Here is a 21,318-nt window from a genome sequence, read left to right on the forward strand (position 1 = left end):
AGCCCTTTTCTTACATTCCGCAGTGTCCATAGAATCTGGAGATGTTTGTCTTTGGTCTAATTTTCCAAAGGCTGGATACATAGCAAATGCTCATTTCTAACGTTGAAAGGTTTGTAAGAATGTGAAAAACAAAGAAATTCAAGGGAGTTCAGGGATGAAACCAGAGTAAGGAAATCAGGGGCTGTGACAGGAAACACCCACCTTCTTGGCAAGGAAGGGATGCCAACTGTGGGAAGGTAGAAATGAATCCCCACCCTTGAGAGGCAGTCATCGGCCATAGCTTCAAAGCATAACATTAGAAAATGGGCTGGAATGAATAAACTGACACTAGTTAGGAAAAGAAATTGGATGATTTAAAAAGCCTTTCTTAGCTAAAACTTTGCTAAGATTGATGGCAAACTTTTTTTTCTTAAGCCATACATTGGAAGGCTTTACTCTCCTTGCAGTCCTTTTTGTAAGTGAGTTAGCCTCTTCATAGAGATAGTGTATGCCCCGGTGTGGAAGACTTCACTTTCCTTCTCTTCCTCTAGGGCTTGGCATGGTGCCTGGCACATAGTAGGAGCTTAATAAATGTTTATTGATGTGACTTGACTTCAGATGTTTGCTGAGCATCTAAGTGAGGATGGGGAGACATACTTTGTCTCTCTTCCAGGTTTTTGACCATTGCTTAGCCAAGGGATGCCAGTATAGTGCCTTCTACTTGTTAAACATTGAGTAGGACACATTCTCTGGTGATGCTGATTGGAATTTTGTGTTGACTAAGGGTAAAAAAGTTTCATTGAATTAGAGAGCAATTAAATGTGTTGTTGGTTGTGAGTTCAATGGCAAACCAGTTCAATTAGAATAGGAACTAAAACAAGCTTCCCCTGTAGTAAACTGGAGCCTTAATGATCTGTCACAGACTAGAGCAGGGATTCTTAAACTAAAGTCTGTGAACTTTTATTTTTCAAATTTTGATAACTGCATTTCCAATATAATTTGTTGTTGTTCACTTGTTTTCAGTCATATCTGGATCTTCGTGACCCCATTTGGGGTTTTCTTGGCAAAGATACTGGAGTGGTTTGCCATTTCCTTCTCCAGCTCATTTTACAGATGAGGCAACTGAGACAAACAGGGTTTCAATTACTTGTTCAGGATCACATAGCTAGTAAGTGTCTGAGGCCAGATTTGAACTCAGGAAGATGAGCCTTCCTGACTTCAGTCCCAGCACTCTATCCACACTGCACCACCTAGCTGCCCTCAATATAATGAGCTCCCTTTTAATCCTATGTATTTTATTTCATAAATTGAAACATATTATTCTGAGAAGGGGTCCATTGGCTTTATCAGACTGTCAAAGGCATCCATGACATAGAAAAGATCAAGAACCCTTGGACTACTAGAGTATCACAGGAAATGCTTATATATTGCAGATTCAGTCAGCCAATCAACAAGCATTTATTTATTTATTTATGTATTTGCTTTTAGGCAATTGGGGTTAAGTGACTTGCCCAGGGTCACACAGCTAGTAAGTGTCAAGTGTTTGGTCAGAGGCCAGATTTGAACTCAGGTCCTCCTGACTTCAGGGCCGGTGCTCTATTCAGTGCACCACCTAGCTGCCCCATCAACAAGCATTTATTAAGGGCATACTAAGTGCCAGGCACTGTGCTGAGTAGTGAGGACCCAAAAAAGTAGTGTGTGTCAGGGAGAGTGGGGTAGTTTCCTGCCTTTGATATTCTAATGGGGGAAAACAACATGCAACCAATGAGATACATACAAGATCTATAAGAGAACAGACAAAGGCAACGTGAGTGGAGGAAGCATTAGCAGCTGTGGGCACCAGGAAGGACCTGGCAGAAGTTGGGATTGGAGCTGCATTTTGAAGGAAGCTGGGGAAGTCAGTAGGCAGAGGTAAAGGGGGAAGAGCATTCTAGGGATGGGGGCCAAGCAGTGAAAAGGCGTGGAGTTGGGAGAGGGAGCATGATGTTTGAGGAACAGCAAGGAGGCTGGTGTCACTGTATAATAGAGTGTGCGGATGGGAGTGAGGTATAAGAAAACGGGAGAAGTAGGAAGGGACCACGGTTATGAAGAGCTTTAATGCCAAATGGTTCCAGTTAAATCAGGAAACTGATCATCACAAAAAGGAAACAGTTTGTACAGTATTTGTCCCAAACCAAATAAGCTTGATTATAGTTGAGCCCTAAAGTACCTAACTGTAGTTTGGAAAATGTGCAAGTCTTTGTGAGGGGCAAAGGTTACCTTAATTATAAATATCCAGCTTGTCATTATGATTTTTTGTTTTTATTCAATTCGATAAACATTAAGTAAGTACCTACTAATCCATAGTTTTGACTTTGGTGAACTCTCAGCCCTTAAAAGAGCACTAGCTCTGGAGTCAGGAAGACCTGGGTTCAAATTCTGCCTCTAATGCTTTCTACGTGGGTGACCTCTAGCAACCTTTCTGAACCTCAGTTCCTTTATCTGCAAAATTAGGGGATTCAGCTAAATAAATGGCCTCTAAGGTCTCTTCCAACTTCCTAGATCAAGGCTCCCCTGTGGATCATCATCTCACCATTATGTCATGCCTTAAGCCTTAATAAGTTGTTTCCTCACAAGCTTAGGTTGTAAGGGTATTATTATTATTTTACAGATGAGGAGACTGAGACTCAGAGAGGGAACCCAGCTTGCTCCTTGCTCTTAGTAACACAATTGGTACTAGGACTTTGACTCTGCATCCAATGTGGTCTTCATACCATACCTGACAGGGATAGATAGTTAAACCTTCAGTAGGCTTAATGTTTGTTAAGAAAATGAAAGTCTTGCCTTAATCCTGAGTGCTTTATAAATGAAATACTGTTGTGCCATCTTTCAGGTTCCATGTGGCAATGAATAGTTTAGGTTCAGGAAACTAGAAAATAAAGTTGAGGGGAAAATAGCAGAATGTAGCTGTTCCAAATTCATTTTTTCTTCTCTTTCTTCCTGCCCCCCTCCAAATATCATCAGATCACTTTTGACAATTTTACAAATGGTTTTCCTTTGGCAATTAAGGAATCCACCGCCCTCTACCAGTTGTACTGCTCAGGTCTTAGCCACAAACCCAGTATAAAATACTTTGAAAGCCAACTTGCTGGCTCATTTTTGCAGCAGCCACATGCTTAACATCTCTCTCAGAGATAATCAACTTCAGCTTTGTAACTTTGCTGAACTCGAGTTTCTTCTGTCTTCATTCCAAGAAACAGCAAAGCTTCTTGCCTTGGGTCCCCCTCCACTTCTGGGATCATTTAAATTCATAGAACTACCTTTTGAGCAATTGAATTCATCACCGCTTTTTATGATCCTATACTCTGCTCATATGCCAGGGGTCTATCTGTAGGCATCTCTGTTTATGGATGAACAGATAAGCTGTTAGTCGGTCAACAAGCCTTTATTAATCACTTGTTGTATTTTCAGACTTAGTGATACAAAAACAAACATGAAACAGCCCTTGATTTGAAGGATCATCAGGGGCGTCAATATATACATTCTATCAAGGAAGTCAATATATAGATAAATAAGTATGTAGAGGATATATACAAAATGAATACAAAGTAATTTTGGGAAGCAAACTACTAGGAGTAGGAGGGATCAGAAAAAGGTTGATGTAGCAGGTAGTATGCAGCACCCTAGCCCTTACTCTCTCTTAAATGCCAGAGATTCCAATTATATCAGGAAACTACTTATCCCACAAATACGATCTTAAGACAATCACCTGCAAGCCTCCCAACCCAAGTATGTTTGATTGTAATTAAGTCTTTATGGTCTAGGCACAGGAGTGGGGAATGGAACCCCTGAGACTACATGTGGCCTTCTAGGTCCTCAAGTGTGGCCCTGTGACTGAATCACCATAAAAGGATTTGTTCTGTGAAGTTTGGGTTCAGTCAAAGGGCTGCACTTGAGGACCTAGAGGGTCACATGTGGTCTCAAGGCTGCCAATTCCTCACCCCTGGTCTAGGATGCAAAACTTGATGAGAAAAAAAGGCAACCCAAGTTCTAAATATCCAGTTTTGTCATGATGCTGTTCTTTTTTTTAGCTATCCAGTTATCTTTATTTTTTCACTTTTAAATAATATTTTATTTTATTCCATAATTACACATAAAGACAATTTTTAACATTCATTTCTTTTAAAATTTGAGTTCCAGATTTTCTCCCTCCCTTTCTCATCCCCCTACTCCCTGAGGCAGTAAGCAATTTGATATAGGTTATACGTGTGAAGTCATGCAAAACACATTTCCATATTAGTCATATTATAAAGGAAGACACAGACCAAAAGGGAAAAAAATCATGAAAAAAAGGGAAAAATAATATGTTTCAATCTGCATTCAGACTCCTAGCAATTCTTTCTCTGGATGTGGATAGGATTTTTCATCATGAGTCCTTTGGAATTGTCTTGTATCATTGTATTGCTGATAATAGCTAAGTTATTCACGGTTGATCATTGTATAATGTTGCTGTTACTGTGTACAATGTTCTCCTGGTCCTACTCACTTTGCATCAGTTTGTGTAATTCTTTCCAGGTTTTTCTGAAATCAGCCTGCTCATCATTTCTTATAACACAACAGTATTCCATTACAATCATATGCCACAGTTTGTTCAGCCATTCCCCAGCACATGATGCTGGGCCAGGTTCACAGAGCATGGATGACTACTGCTCTCCTCCAAGCAGCAGGGCCTAAGGGCCAAGGGTTCTGAAAGGTCAAATGCTTTCTAATAATACCATTCACGAACCCCACCCCCACCCCAGTGCACCCCCTACTGATAGACAACCAGACTTAATTAGCTTTTAGAAATAGGTGTTTACTAATGTGACATCTTAAGACCAGTTGGTACAAAAACATTTCCCAAAAGTCTGAGAAACACTCTTCCTCAAGTACATACAGAGTCCAGGGGAGAGTGGGCTCAAGCTTGGAGGGGCTAGCCTCACAGCCCCTGGTTAGATGGAAATCCTTTTCTACCTTCACGAAGGTCTAATGAAGTTTCCCAGAAGTGTAGGTCTGTGCTAGGCTATGAGATTTGGTACCTTTGTAAAATCCATAGCCATACTTCTCTCTGCCCTGCAAATGTCACATTTCCTGAAATTGACTTTTCTTGGTATGTCATTTGGTGCTTGGACCACTGCTGCACCAGCTCCCCTGAGAGGTCTAAATCTTCTGACCTTTTTCAAAGTTCAAAAAGTCTTGGGGGCTGGGGAGTATCATCTAGGGTCACTCTCTCTCCCACTTCCTTACTGCCTTCTTGTATAGGCATAAAGGATCTGCCTTCTCAAGGTACTCTTAAAACTTGACTACCTTTCTCTTCAGACCCCTTCTTAGAAACAGGCCCAAAGGTATATCTAATTCTTCCAACCAATTCCAAAACATTTTCTCTAAGTCATAATCTGATTACTTCCAAGTGGCACCTCATTTCCTTCAAATTGATTAAAGACTTGTTCACTGCTAGTTTACACATTTAATTTGGTTGATTGATTGTTTCTATAACTCAATCATTCTTCCTTGAAAAAGGCAGAGGCAAGCTGGTCCCCAGTGGATAGACCTTTGGGCCTGGAGTCAGGAAGCACTGAATTCAAATCAGGCCTCAGACGCTTACTAGCTATGGGACCTAGGGCAAGTCACTTAACCGGTTTGCCTCAGTTTCCTTAACTATAAAATGGGGATAATAATAGCACCTAGCTTCCAAGGTTGCTGTGAGGAACAAATAAGATATTTTTAAAAAATAAAAAAAATAACACAAAACATTTATCCCTGTGCCTGGCACACATTAGGCTCTGTGTAAAAACTTATCTCTTCTCTCCCCTTCCCTTTCCCTGTAAAAGGTATCATGGAGTAGGACAACTTGTTAATTGCATGAGTTAAGGTTGGAGGAACAGTCTTGGGGGTGTGACACCCCTCTTATGAAAGCTTGAGCTGCAGCTTAAAGCAAACAAGCGATTCTAAAAGGAGGAGGTGGGGCAGGAGGGCGTTCTTGAGATAAGAGGTGGAATGAAGTGCGAAGAGTAGCAAGATGGCCCCACTGTGACTCGAGTGCAGGAAAGGGAATCAAAGCAAAGCATAATTAAGGTTGGAAAGGTAAGGCACCAAGTAGTGAAGAGCTTTAAATGCCAAATAGAAGAGGTTATATTTTATCCTAGAGACAAGCAGGAACCAGAAAGGGTCCCGCTACATTAAAGGAAGGAGAATAGACGAATCTCAGTTGCCTTGTTTACATGAGAGTTGTGACTTACTAATGGAACTAATCCCCATTCACTTATGGAAGGCATAGGGGGAAATCTTTTCCCAGCTAAACTTCTCTAAAGTTTGTGGATTATATTTCTGAGGCTCATTTCACAGTTAGAGTCATTGGACTGCAACTCTCCTGAAAAGAAGTTTCTTCCACAAAATAGTTTCAGAATGGAAGGTGGGAAGGAAATGAGGTGGTACACCCTGGAAATCATTGTTTTAACTTCTCAGGAAAGGAGAAACAAGGGGGCTTGCACATAAAAAGAATTGCATTTTGCTCCATACCTCTGCATTCACTCCAGTTTTTCTTTCAATTTTGGAAAATAGAAATCTCCCTTATACTACTTAGTCATAAGTATCTGCTCTTTAGAACAAACAGAAACCTTCCCTCTTTGATTGGATTTCAGATTTCTGCACCACACTGAGTCACTGGAGAAGCTCACCATGCAAATGCGCTGAGGTCATGGAATTCTGAGGATGCAGTTCCTCACTTTATATGGGTTGTTTGAGTGCTACTCAGGGGTGCTAAGCAGAACATCCTGCTTGTTGAAGCCCTCAAATATGGGAAATTTCAAGAATGTTTGCTTTCTGGGCTTTAAAAGTATTAAAGGTTACCTATCACAAATGCTAGCCAATGCCTTCCCAGCACATGGGGAGGCCATACGGTGTAGTAGATCAGGTCTTAGACATGGAGTGGGGAAGACAACCCAGGTTCACATCCCACCCCACACCCTTAGAAGTTGCCTGACCTCGAACAATTCACTTATCATCTCTAACCTCACATTTCTCATCTGTAAACAGTGATGATCATCTCTATAGTATTTCCCTCACAGGGTTGTAAAGATAAACTGAGATATGTGTGAAGTATTTCGCAAGCCTTAAATGCTACCTAAATTTATTATTGTTGTTGTTATTAGCCCACTTTCCTAATCTCCCCCTTCAGAAAACAATTTAAAGATGGTCCAAATAGTTAACATGCAGCAAATATGGATGATGAAGATGGAGATAATAATTACTGACATTGAAATAGTGTTTTAAGGTTTTCAAAGCACGCTTCATGCATCATCCATTTTTTCTTCATTTACTGTTGGTTTGTGTTGCAAACCCATTGAGATGAATTGGCTAGCTCAAAGTTACCTTTGCAAGCAGTCCCATTAATCGTTCTTGGCTTTTCCCCAGCATTTCAGAATGTACAGATAGTGAGGCAGAGACAGTAATGCAGTTACGCAATGAGCTGAGAGACAAGGAGATGAAGCTCACTGATATTCGCCTAGAAGCTCTCAGCTCAGCCCACCAGCTCGACCAGCTCCGAGAGGCCATGAACAGAATGCAGGTAAGGAGGGGTGGAGGGCAGTGTGCCTCATGGAATCTGCAATGACTTTCAAGGTAGATGTCCCAAGAGACTGTGCCAAGATTGTACTGTTTTACATAGAATCCTTCCCTCCCTGGCCCATTTCTATGAGCCTGACTGGGGAATCATTAGAGTGTGCTTCTGAAAGAATATCTCATTTATAATATAATGCTTCAGACTTTGCCTGGATAATACCCCGTGGGGGGGAGGGTGGAAAAGAGAGAAGGATAAACAGTCAGCAACATTAATTTTTTTTAATTTATATTTAATTTTAATTTTTTCTCAATTGCGTGTAAACAAAATTTTTTAACATTTAAAAAAAAATTTTGAACTCCAAATTCTGTCTCCCTTCTCCCTTCCTTGAAAAGGCAAACAATTTGATAGAGATTATACATATGCAGTCATACAAAACATTTCCATTTAACCATGTTGCAAAAATAAAATGCAGACCAAAAAAGCAATAATAAAGAAAATTTTAAAGAAAGTATGCAACGATCTGCATTCAGACTCATCAGTTCTTTCTCTGGAGGTACTTAGATGGAAGGACCAGTGTTATAGGCTAAAACCCTTCAACTTGAGTGCTTCATAGTAGTGTAAAGGTGACCATGAAATCTTAACAGACATGTCCATAGAGAACACATTCTCAAAAGGCCAACCAGTCAGTCAATCAATAAGCATTTATTAAGCTCCTACTATGTGCCAGGCATTATGCTAAGTACTGGAGCTATAAAGACAGAAATGAAACAGTCCCTGCCCCCAAAGAGCTTACATTCTTATCAGGAAGAAATAATATATACTTATATAAGTATGTACGTCATAAATAGGAGGGGGGAGCCATTAACAGCTGTGGGGTTTAGGAGAGAGATCATAGAGGAGGTAGAATTTGAAGTGAGTTTTAAGGGAAGCTTGGGCTTTTAAGAGGTAAAGGTGGGGAGAGGAATGCATTCTAGACGGGCACAGTCAGTGCAAAAGTGTGGAGGTGAGAGATAGAACTAAAGTAAGTTTGGCTGAAACAAAAACTACTTGAAGAAGAATAATGAATAAAGCTGGAATGTAGAGTTGGGTTGTTTGGGGTTTTTTTTTTCTTTTCTCTTGGGTTAGGAAGGCATTTGATCCTAGAACTAGTGCTTGAAGTATGGGAATGAGATGTGTAAGGACCCGGCTAGCTAAGTTCAGAGAGAGTCATCATATTGGTATAGGGGAATGAATTCTGGGGCCACTCTGACTCTCAGAGACATTCACTAAGTTATAAAGGTGTGGGCTTTATCATCAGAGAGGGGTTTCCACACCAAGGTACTGCAGAGCCTTGAAGTATTGAAGCAAGCGTATTAGAAAGGCTCTCAAATCTCTAAAATGTTTGTTTAGGTGCTTTTTGGTGCCCCTCTGGGCCTTTGCCAAGAACTTCAAAAAGTGGGTGACAGCTGATGGTGCCCTAAAGCATGCGTGGATGGCAAAGTCCAATGGGACTATGCCTATTTGTAAAAAGAGGAAAGAGCAGTTTGTGGAGGTTTATCAATCCTTTCCGGCAGAAGCACAGTTTAGATGTGTCTAGCAGGAATCTCTCCCTTTGATTCTTTGTAGAGTGAAATCGAGAAGTTAAAAGCCGAGAATGACAGGCTCAAATCTGAGAACCACGGTGGCAGCTGCAGCCGGGCTCCTTCACAGGTGTCCATCTCATCTTCCCCGAGGCAGTCCTTGGGCCTCTCTCAACACAGCCTTAACCTCACTGAGTCAACCAGTCTGGGTGAGTGAAGCCACAAGGCCAGCCGGCAAGATGGGGCCTGCAGTCAGCCCAGTTGCCTCAGGGAGCCCTGAGCTATAAAGATCAGAATGAAATAAAAGACACAAAGGTGCTGGGTGTGTGAGTGCATGGGTGTAGGTGAGTGTGTGAACATCTGTGTGTGTTGGCTACTGACATGAGCCCAGCCTTCAGAGTGTCATCATGCTTGGCTTTAATTTTTGCCCCAAACTCTCCCAGCTCCAAGCTTAGCTTCTGCCCTGTGCTGAATTGTGTTCTGAACCATTTTCAAATGCTGACTTGCAAGATGAATGCTGTGTATGAAGAATGATGACTTGTCACTGGGATCATAGCTTTGTATGATGTCCCTGCTTTAAAAACTGATTCCAGGCTGGCGGAAAGATCAATAATATTGATCTGTTCCACATACAAAGGCTTGTGCTTCTTAATTTATTTAATTTATTTTTTTTTCCCATGAGGCTGCTGTGACTGTTTTTGGTTTAACCTTTCTCCCCTCAATAATATGCGTGACCAGCCTTTTGATTTCTTTGGTCCTCTCACTGGTTTCTGTTGGTTCATGTCCCATTTCCTCCCTTGGACCATCTGATTTATTCTGCTGCCACCATCGTGGTGATGCCAGGAATCCGGCTTCGCTGTCAATGTGTGGCTAAAAGAGGCTGTTGGTGTTTTCCATTCGCAGACATGTTGCTGGATGACGCTGGTGAATGCTCGGCACGGAAGGAAGGAGGCAGGCATGTTAAGATAGTTGTCAGCTTGCAGGATGAAATGAAATGGAAGGAGGTTAGTTTGATCCCTTTCCCTGCTCCTATCGCCCTTCCCTTTCCCATTCCCCCAGGCAGAAATACCTAGTTTAGTGACTTACCTGTAAACCGAATCACCTTGATGCTTTAGGGTTCGTTTGTTTGTTTGTTTCTGATATTGCTGCTAACATTGTCTTTTCCTTAACCAGCCCCCTTCCTTGCTCCCAACGATCCCAGAAACATTTCAGATTCAAAATAGGAAACTTAACCAATGAAGATGAAATTAAAGCAGTTACTAGGAGCTGTTTTGCCCAACTATATGCCATTAAAAACGACAATCTAAATGAGATGGATGTATATTTACAAAAATATAAATTGCCCAGATTAACAGGAGAGGAAACACAATACTAGAGAAATTGAACAAATCCTCAATGAGCTCCCTAACAAAATCAGGTACTCAGACACAATTAGAACTAACAAGAAGCACTTTGCCTCCTTGTGAATTTTCCACATCCAGCAAATACAAAAATATTCCCACGCTGTACTTTTAAAGTTTTTATAATTAACTTCTCCCCATTCATTGGGCATTAAAAATAGTTTTTCTAAAGTTCACAGATGGCTAAAGCACTTCAAAGTCAGCTAAGCTCATTTGAAAAACTCAAGGCATGTAAATAATTGGACCAAAATAAATTGACCCACTGTGCCAATTACATGCTAGGACCCTCATAAACAGCAGAGGAGAGACCTAGTGCACATTACAGAGGTGCAGAGAGCCCTGGCAGGGATTAGAGGCCAGTAATGAAGCTGGGGCATGAGTTCCATCCCCTGTTTTCTGTTACATGTCAATTCTGCAGCCATCCCAGCAGCACTGGCAAGACCCTGGCTTTGGGGATCATGTTGGGGGTGGCTCTGAATTCAAGGAATACAGTTTCTCTTCTCCCGTGAGGCCTTATAAAGCTTTGGTTACTTTGTGGGGGGAAAAAACAAATAGTCTACACTTGTATTTGATTAAACTCTTAGATCAAATAACAGGATATGGATGGTTGAGAGTAATGTGATTGTCTTAAAGCAAGACCTTACAGCGTCCCATAACACTATGGTATCGTGGGAATAGCACTGGACTTAGAGTCAGGAAGTCAGTAAGCATTTATTAAGTGCCTACTATGCGCTGGACATTTTGCTAAGCACTAGCGATACCAAAGGAGGTAGAAGATAGTCCCTGCCTCCAAGGAGCTCACAATCTAATGGAGGAGATAGAAGACCTGAATTTCAGTACTAACCCTAATACCCAGTAGCTGTATGACTATTGACAAAGCACTTTAAATCTCACTTTCCTTATCTGGAAAATGGGGACGAAGATACTTGCCATTTCTGTCAGCAGCATGACATAGTGGAATCAGAGAAACAGGGTTTAAATCCTGGCTCTGATGCCTTCTGCCTGTTTTACAGTGGGTAAGTCACCCTCCCTTCATCTTGGAAATTTAAACGGCTGGACTAGATGATTGATGGGGTCCCACTTGGCTCTAGGTGTGGGAGCCTATGAAACTTGCAGAGCTGTTGTGAAGAAAGCGTTTTATAAACGCGCGCTATGTTTATAATTGTCTCGTCTTCCCCCTACTTGCTGATATTTCTGCTCGATATAAAGCTGTCGCACTATACTATGCAATGTGCCCAAATTTTCACTGCCTGCCAACCAGAATCAGGCACTGCATTTAAGTTACCCAATGACAGATCCTGTAATAACATTGGTGGTGAGAAATGTGAGTGTAGAATTGCAGGTTGGGAAGGATGTGTAAGAAACATCTGGTCCAGAAATCATCGTAATGTTGTATGTAAATGTTGATGATAAATGTAAAGGATTGTCACACTTCAGTGAACCCTCTTTTCATTTGGCCTAACCACTTTGAAATGTCCCCCACTCATCCCTGTAACCATTTGTTCTTTGAAACATACTAAGTATTGGAAACCAAGTATGATATAAGCTCGCCCAACAGTTTATCAAGTTTTCTTAGCTGAGCACCCACTTGGTATGCGGTCACTCCAACATGCTACTTAGTCCACATCCCTTGTATGCAGAGTTCTGTGGGTAGAGGTGCCAATGCAAGAGGTAAAGCCCTGGCCCTCTGGAATCTGATTGTGACGACAGCACTGATATGAGAAAAAAAAATAAGAAAGAAAAACTAAGGGTTGGGTAATCGATATTTGCGAGTAATATGCGATGAGCAGATTAAAATCAGATGGAGTCCATCCATGAAGACTTTTGGGGGAAGTTTGGAAGGTGAGTTTAAGGGAAGGTTTTGCAAGAGGGAGATGGCTAAGAGGAGGTGTGAAGGAGGACGTTATGTGCAGAAGGGACGGCGCCAAAGAGGGTCAGAGTTCAATAGACTCCAGAGAAGCCACGCTACCTGCCCTCAGTCTCAGTCTTACTAGCCAGTATCATCTGAATGGCACTAGGAACAAAACTGAGATTATTCCAAGGGAAGGCAATGTCATGGGCAGCACATCTGTATACCAAGGAGAGCTAGTGTGAAGGTGTCCAGGTATTTGGGGAGTTTTCTTATTTTTTTTCCAACTAAATGGTGGTATGCTAAGTGGTCTAGATATTCTGCTGAGCCATCTCAAGATGAATAACTGGTTCTTCACTTGAATACTTTCCTTGCCCTTAGGATGCCAGGCCACACCTATTTCTTATTGGCTGCATTGGAGTCAGTGGCAAGACGAAGTGGGATGTGCTGGACGGGGTGGTTAGACGGCTCTTCAAAGTAAGTGATTCCTAAAGGTGTTTGTGATCATACGAGGTGGGAGTTCTTGTTTAGAGACGTGGAAGGTGATATCTGATTGTTCTTAACGTGTTACTTCTGTTCTCTCCTTCTGCAGAGATGAATCAAAGAACAGAGTTCTGTGTCTGACAAATTTCTATTCACTCAGCAAGCATTTATTAACCCCCTACTGTATGTAAGAGTGCTGTACATGTTTATCATAGACCTTTTGTAGATAGCCTTGTGAACACATTCCAGTACATTCTCCATGATGGATGCTGCCATACTGATATTCCTAAAACAAAGGTCTGACCATGACACTCCCCTTCTCAGGAAACTACAGTGGCTCTCTTTAAAATAAAATGCAAACTCCTGTTTGGCATTTAAAGCCCTTCAGGGTCTGTTTCCAGCCTACTGTTCCAGGATTATTGGACATTACTCTTCTTCACTTACTCTGCGTTCAATCAGTTCTGCTTACTCGCTCTCCCCTGTATATCGTATCCCATCTTCTAGCTCCCTGCTATGTATTAGTCATTTCCTCTGCCCAGAATGCACTTCCTCCTCCCCTCTGCTTCAGAGAATCCCTGACTCCCTCCAAAGTGTAGTTCAAGTACCAGCTACTGCACGAAGCCCATTTTGGCTCCCCCAGTTTCTAGCTCCCCAGCCCCACTCCCTCACACACCTGAGATACTGCTTTGTCCATATTTTTAATTATCTGGATATAAGTTGTTTCTCCCAATAGAATGTAAGATCCTTGAGGTCAGGGGCTATTTCAGTGTGTATCCCCAACAGCCAGCCCAGTACCTGGCACATAGGAGGTGCTTAACCAATGCTTGCTCAATGAATGAATGACAGGTCTACAAATGATAGCAATCAGGTATTTAGAATGTGTCCAGGCCCATGGGCTCAGTTAGCAGCTCCTGTGAGATTAAGGGCCCGGATTCAACCTCAGCAAGTGAGCTTCGTAGAGGGAAACCTCTTCTTTAGTCAAAGATTACACCCCTAAGCCTGGCCAGCCAGCTTACACATTACATGGTTACAAGATTGGTCAGTTCAGATTTACTCCCACCACTGGTAAAATAACTGGTAGGTATTTTTGCCTTCCTGGCGATGGGACCCTTCACAGATGCAGGACAACGTGGTGTAGCTGAATATCCCCAGAATGTTCCTGGATGAGGAAGGGAGACAAAAAGGGGCCCAGGGAACCCACAGAACTGTTCCCTAATGTCAAATGACTTTTCAGTGTTGACAGCTCCATTACTGTATTGTTCCATTCCTCTTTACCAAAGAAGATACAATTAGGCCTGAAGGTCACTGTTTCGGTGAGCCTTTCCCCTAGAATCCAACTTGATTCCTCATCTGAAACCTCTTATTCATTCCACTTCAAGGAGACTCACATCAAAATTGAGCTAGCATTGTCCTTTTCAAAGTACCAGGGCCTCCTGTTTCCAGGCACTCTGATCTTTACTGGAAGCAACCACCAACTGCTTATCCCAGGAACTCGTTGAGTCACATTTTTGCCCAGATGCATAGGAGGAGTTTCTAGGAAACAAAGCTTCATGCCAGAGCTGTCTTCTTATACATTTTCCAACTCCATTTTCAGGCCTGGTAACTAGACACCTTGGATGAGCTTGGAAGAAGTGCCCTAACTTTTCCATACTCAGTTAATTCAGACTAAATGTGCACAAACTTCTCCAAGTTTTTGTTTTTCATCACTAACCAAATAAATCATTATTTGTAGAGGCCTTCAGGGACTCTAGAAGTATCAAAAGCATTTATAGACAGCCAGCTTGTCCTCTACTCACTTCACAACTCTGTTTCATCTCAGACTCTGTCTGAGAGAGAAGAGGAGTTGGTCATAAATCACCCAGTGAAACCATGAGTCACCTACACATTGGAGCCGGGGCTTTGATCAGTCTTGATTTTTTTTTCTATTTTTTTCTCCAGGAATACATTATTCATGTGGATCCAGCAAGTCAGCTGGGCCTGAATTCAGACAGTGTTCTAGGCTACAGCATTGGGGACATCAAACGCACCAACACTCCAGAGACTCCTGAACTGCTACCCTGTGGCTATTTGGTTGGGGAGAATAACACCATCTCAGTCTCTATCAAAGGTAATTAGGCCAAATGCAGAGTTTGGAGCTCCTTGCTTGTTCATTGTCACTCTTGTTTTAACACTTGGCAGAATGAATTTTTCCCCATTCTACAGTTATTCTTAACACGGCTGCAGTCCTTTTAAAAATCCCAAGGGTTTGTAAAGGGCTACTGAAAACATTTTTAACAACACTGCTTATTGCTGAAATTAAATACGAAGGGCCCCATTAGACTTGTGGCTGTAGAAGATGAGGTTTACAGGAGAATTGACTCATCTATAAAATGGGGACAATAATAACAGAATCTCACAAGGCTGATGTTAAGAATCAAATGAGACAAAAGATATCCAGGGCTTCATAAAAGAGCATAAACGTCAACTCCTCTTCTTACAGAGGAGAAGAGGCTTAATGAATAGAGGAACACCTGCCCCCAAGGCCTGCTTCTTTTTAAAATGCCTAGACTACAGTGGGAAAATATACAGTAGATTACTTTGAATCAAAGGATAGCAATACAAATTTATTTTAAAAATTAAATTGAAATGTCTTAGATCTACAGAGTTGTGTAGAGTTTGCTTGGCCACCTTCAGTTATCAAAATTCAGTCTTGGGAAACAATTTGGGTTTATTTAAAGCTATGCCCCCAATTCTGCTGGTGTTGGCCTGTATGATATTGGAAATGGACTCGTGCCTTCCAGGCATGAAGAGTGTTCAAAAGATTTCTTCCAAAAAAGTTCATACAATCAGTCAACAAGCAGACACTGTGCTAGAAATTGGGGATACAAAGTGAAATGGCTGTGCTCTCAAGGAGGTGGGGGTTCATTCTATTAGTGGAAGTGTTGGGGCAGATGATGTATACATATATAGATGTGTGCAAAGCATGTACAAAGTAAATATACAGTGGGGCAGAGGACTTTGGCATGGTATAATGGATAACATTCTGGTCTTAGAATTAGCAAATCACTTTACCTTTCTGAGCTTCAGTTTCCTCATCTGTAAAATGGGGACAATAATAACTATAGTATCTGACACACACCTCCTGTATTGTCTTGAGACTCAAATAAAATAACATACTTGAACTTAATTTAACTCAACTTGACCACTTGAACTTGTCATTCAAGAGAAATCTTACACTTTGCATTTGTCTCCCAAATGTAGGCCTCTCTGAAAACAGCCTGGACTGTCTGGTCTTTGAATCTCTTATCCCCAAACCCATCCTTCAGCGATATGTCACCCTCCTAACAGAGCACAGGCGCATCATCCTCTCTGGGCCCAGTGGCACTGGAAAAACATACCTGGCCAACCGTCTGTCTGAATACATGGTCCTCCGAGAGGGGAGGAAGCTGGTAGATGGAGTCATTTCCACTTTCAACGTAGACCACAAATCTAGCAAGGTGAGTGAACCAGATTAAGGCGCCGGGCACGAGCTGCTCCTGGTCCTTTCTAGATAGTTGACAATTTCCATAAAATAGTGAGAGCCACCTTTCCATAACCTATATTTCAGAGATCGGGTCACTTAGTTCATTTTCCCAGCTTCCCTTTTGTGCTTCTCCAGCCCCTGATCACAAAGAATCCGGAGTGAAAAACACTGTTTCAAATGAATGTGTGAATGAAAAAGGATTTATTAAGCACTTCCTATGTGCTAACCCCTAGGAATGTAAATACAAAGCAAAGACTATACCTGCTGTCAGGGAGCTTACATTGTAATAGGAGACAATGTATGTAGGGTGGTATTTACCAGGGAGGAAAGTTGCCAGGATGGTGATTGGAAGCATAGGAGACTGGGGATTGGGTTGCTGTATCCTTCAAAGGAGCAATGACACAGTTGATTTGATTGTGAACTGGAGGGGCAGGAACAGGGACTATATGATGAGAAACCAGCCCAGTATGTGAGCCTAGTGTAATGGACCACTAAGGCACCCACTTCTGAATCCCAGCCCAGGGGAATCTCTCCACCAGGTGGCTGCATCCCAAAATTTGGACTATTTCCAGAGAAAAATCTAATTTTCCTAGTAAATTTCATGAAGAACAAAAAACATGTTTGGAGGGTTCTCCCAGTGTGACCTAAAGCCCTTGCTGGCTAATTCTAGAACAGAATTAATCATGTGAATTTTCTTCAGACATACAGTGTTATTATTGCTAAAGCTTCAATTTAAAAGAGTACTCACTGAATTGGGAATGAGGGAACCCGGGTTTTAGTCCTGGCTTTGCTTCTAATTAGCTATATGACTTTGGACGTTAACTCCACTTCTCTGAGCTTCAGTTTCTGCATTCGGCAAAATGAAGAGAGTGGACCAGTTCATCTCTACCATCCCTTTCAACTCCAACATTTTATCAGTGTTTGCCCACTCAAGTTTAACCATGGAATATACGTGGGACTCTGAAGTATCCTTACTTGGGGGCTGAAAAAAATTCATAAATCCTGCTCCTGGGGATGGCCTAGAGGTGACAGAATACTCTCCAGCTACACAAGTGTGGGAGTAATTTGGGATAGAAAATTGAGCCTATTTTTATAGCAAGAAATTGCTGTATGCTTTTTATTCATGTGTAATCTCAAATTTAATATTTTTGAAGGGGAAATCATTAGCATTGAACTTTTCTAGGGACCCTCAATCATATCACATGGAACACTGGGGTTTCATGGAACATGGTTTGGCAAAAACAGCATTCTATGAAAAAGAATTACCAGCATTCATTTTATTAAGTGCTCCACTGCTACCCAGACTGTGTTAAAAAATGAACAGCATGGTAGAAAGCAAGCCGGATTCTGGAGGGAGAAATCCCAGTTTTGCTATTTATTACTTGTGTGACCTTAAGCAAGGCACTTTCCCTCTTGGGGCCTCCGTTTCTTCATCTGCAAAATAAGGGGATTGGCCTAGATGGCAGGCTCTGTCTGAGGCCCCTTCCAGTTCTAGATCTACGATCTAGAGTGGGTGACCTTGGAGGAGTAAAATAAAAGTTTGCAAACATCTGGACCTCCTGAGAGAGTTTAGCCTCTTTATGAAGAGACCACTTACCGGCTTGCTCCTCCTTTGCTTTTCTTGGGGCCTTTACAGGAACTACGCCAGTACCTGTCTAACGTTGCCGATCAATGCAACAGTGAAAACAGCCCTGTGGATATGCCTCTAGTCATCATTCTGGACAACCTCCATCATGTCAGTTCCTTGGGCGAGATCTTCAATGGGCTACTGAACTGCAAGTACCATAAATGGTAAAGACATACTTGGAATCTTGTGGACCCTTGCAAGCCATGTCCCAATCAGATGACATGGTGCGACTGAGTGCCAAGTGGTTAATAGAGCAAGACAGCAATTAATTGTTGATGTGATTCACTGAGTGATTATTTAGATGCTAAAAGTTCTACACACTCGGTGCAAATACAATGATGTTTCTTGGATGTGATTCTTTCATGGCTTATACTTTCCTCCTTGTTAATTTCCCCTGCAGTCCTTATATAATTGGCACAATGAACCAGGCTACCTCTTCTACTCCCAACCTGCAGCTTCACCACAATTTCAGGTAAGGTATATCAACTGTGCTGTGCTAATTTGGGAGTGACATGAAAGAGAGTGGTCTCTCCCTACTTGTACAATTATTAGCACCCCAACTTGACTCCCAATATTAAACCTTGACTTTCCCTCCTCAGAAGACCATTTGGGCAGTGACTAACCTTTTCCAGCCCATTGCCCATATGTACACCACCTGTTGGCATCTTCAGTGCTGAAAGTAAATATGACTGATGAAAGTTGTTATCTGAAAGCATCTTCCAAGCTTCTGAGTCTACAAGACCTTGATATACTGATCATCTGTTATCAATCCCAGATGAACTTACCCTTCCTCCACCTTTTCTTCTTCTCTATCCCCATCACCCTTAAATGTGACCTGATGAAATATGTGAGTTATTAGATATATTCACGTATGACAGGCATTAGGACTAGAATTGTTGGTTTCTCCAAGTGTGGGAGGTGAGTGGAGGGAAATAAAGGATTGCTTGGACCCTAGAAGGTGTTTGATAAATATTTGTTGATTGAGTGATTGCTCTTTAGCTGCTACCATGGTCAGGAGTTGGAATAAAGGTTTATGTCCCTGAGCTTGCCAAGCACACCAGCTGCTGCCTTGTGTAGTCTTCTCCAATCCCTGCAACTAAATCAGGGGAGAGGAGTCACAAACTGGGAGGATAGGGCCAGGAGGTACCATTGTTACACTATGGCCCTTTGCCCTGGAAGTATACCACTGTGCCATTTCTAAGGCACCCTTAGGGGCCTCAGATCTATAAGCACATAGAACAGGATTGACATTTTAATGTGGTTTGATTGGAGAGTCATGACCAGAGATGTGACTTGCAGAGAAATATTAACCCTTTAAGGCCACTATCTTTTCTAGATGGGTGCTGTGTGCCAACCACACTGAGCCAGTAAAGGGTTTTCTCAGCCGTTTTCTGAGGCGGAAGCTCATTGAAACAGAAATCAGTGGACGTGTGAGGAATGCTGAGCTTGTGAAAATCATTGATTGGATCCCCAAGGTCTGGCAACATCTCAACCGCTTCCTGGAGGCTCACAGCTCTTCAGACGTCACTATCGGTGAGAGCTGAAAAGGGCTTTGAGCCCACAGAATTGTCAGTGACAGTTCAAAGGGTAGGAATAAAGAGGAGGCAAAGTGGAAAGGTGGATGCCTAAATATTCTCACCACTCTCAAATGGTGGGCACTCTGGAGCCCTCTAAAATGCCATGACAGTGAAACCCTTTTCTAATCATGCATTTGGCCATGATTACTTCCAATTTCCAAATTGCCCATGTTTGTGGAGAGAGAAGATAGCATGGCTGATTAAAATTTACAGAGAATTCCCTGAAGCTCATTTTCGCTTTCTCCAGTGCTAAACCTTTCACCACTTCTGCCTAACAGAGAGCCAGATTGCTCCTGTAAGTTTTGCCTCTCCTTTCCCCGAGCCAATTACAGATGGTGGTGCTGATAGAGTTGGGGAGGAACCTGAAAGGCAAGAAGCAGAGAAAAAGAAAGGAGCTTAAATAGTAAGATCTTAAATGGCCAAGAGCTTCCTATAGAAAGTCTTTCCCCAAGAGGTTTGAGAGAGAGAGAGAGAGAGAGAGAGAGAGAGAGAGAGAGAGAGACCCTGATGTTCAAGATGGCCAGTGCTGTTCCTTAGCAGATGTCCTTTTAGATCCTTCACACTTGAGTACACACTTGAGATATGAACCCTGTGGGTTGTTCTTTCTCTCCACTTATAGAGTTTAGTATCTAAACAATTTCAGTCAATTCTTATCAATCCCCTGGTGCTCTGCCTAAGCGTTCCCCTCTCCGTGGTCCTGCCTCTCGAGGGCACTCAGTTTGAAGTCATACCTGCACTCGAGTCTCTGACCCTTCTTTCCTTTTCCCCTTCCAGGCCCTAGGCTCTTCCTGTCCTGCCCCATAGATGTGGATGGTTCGAGGGTTTGGTTTACAGACTTATGGAACTACTCGATTATCCCCTATCTCCTGGAAGCTGTCAGAGAAGGACTCCAGGTGAGCTTTTGGGAGCTGCTTTCCTGTGACCAGGCTCCTCTGACAACCAGATAAACCCACCCTCATCCCAGAGAGCCAGTTTGTCCAGGCTATAAAAGCTTTTGATCATGGGCTGCCATCCAGCTATCTTATTGAAGTGGGTGTGCATACCAATTTCCCTGCCAGCCAAATGACTCTAAGCTGTAGTAACTGTCTGCGGCAGCTGGAGATCATGAATACATGAATTTTTCACCTTGTGCTAAGCACAAGGAATAGGGCGGTTATGCTAAAATTAGAGCCTGTGACAATTTTATTGTTGATCCTGAAGGCATTATAAGAAGTTCAATCTGTAGTTCAAAACCAAAGCTGAGTAATTAACAGGCAGAAGGCCAAGGTGAAGAATCTTCAAGCCAATTCACAAAATCCCTCTTCTCAGCACTCAGGATAGAAGATATCTACTGGGGTCATATGCTAGTAATATTTGTGTGTTTGTTTAAACTGTAGGCATTAAAATAAGTTGATGTTTGCTATTGTAGCGCATTTGGAGAAGCCATAGATAATAGTGAGAAAACATGAGAGAGATTTGTCCTCATAATTAATGCCAGCAATTCTGTCCTTCAAAAGAAGTCAGAGCAAAAATAACTTTAAGGAAAAGAAGTGGGGATGTTGATCCTGGAGAACACTTGAGAAGCCAGGGAGTGATTATTACTGCCTTTGGATTTTTGAAGGGCTGGCTGTGCTGTTGTGTGGAAGAGGGGTTAGTTTTATTCTGCTTGGCCTCAGAGATCACAACGGGGAATGGTAGGTGGCAGTTATAGATAGGAAGACTTCAGCTCAGTGAAGGAAAATCTTCCTAATTAGGAGAGCTGTCCCAAAGTGGAAATGATTGCC

At 42.2% G+C, this 21,318-nt stretch overlaps 1 protein-coding gene across 1 annotated transcript in view; it reads left to right on the plus strand.

The window, feature by feature from the left end:
• The window catches only part of NAV2 (neuron navigator 2), a 453,334-nt gene that overhangs the window by 416,607 nt on the left and 15,409 nt on the right, over nucleotides 1-21,318 (plus strand). The window contains 10 exon segments of the mRNA XM_078148755.1: nucleotides 7,411-7,564; nucleotides 9,164-9,326; nucleotides 10,021-10,121; nucleotides 12,748-12,843; nucleotides 14,788-14,956; nucleotides 16,090-16,325; nucleotides 17,988-18,142; nucleotides 18,379-18,450; nucleotides 19,315-19,511; nucleotides 20,330-20,448. Of these exon segments, the coding sequence (XP_078004881.1) occupies nucleotides 7,411-7,564; nucleotides 9,164-9,326; nucleotides 10,021-10,121; nucleotides 12,748-12,843; nucleotides 14,788-14,956; nucleotides 16,090-16,325; nucleotides 17,988-18,142; nucleotides 18,379-18,450; nucleotides 19,315-19,511; nucleotides 20,330-20,448 (1,462 nt within the window).

The sequence above is a fragment of the Phascolarctos cinereus genome, unplaced genomic scaffold, assembly GCF_003287225.1.
Source record: "Phascolarctos cinereus isolate Bilbo 61053 unplaced genomic scaffold, phaCin_HiC Scaffold_9;HRSCAF=440, whole genome shotgun sequence".
In the NCBI taxonomy this organism is placed as follows: Eukaryota; Metazoa; Chordata; class Mammalia; order Diprotodontia; family Phascolarctidae; genus Phascolarctos; species Phascolarctos cinereus.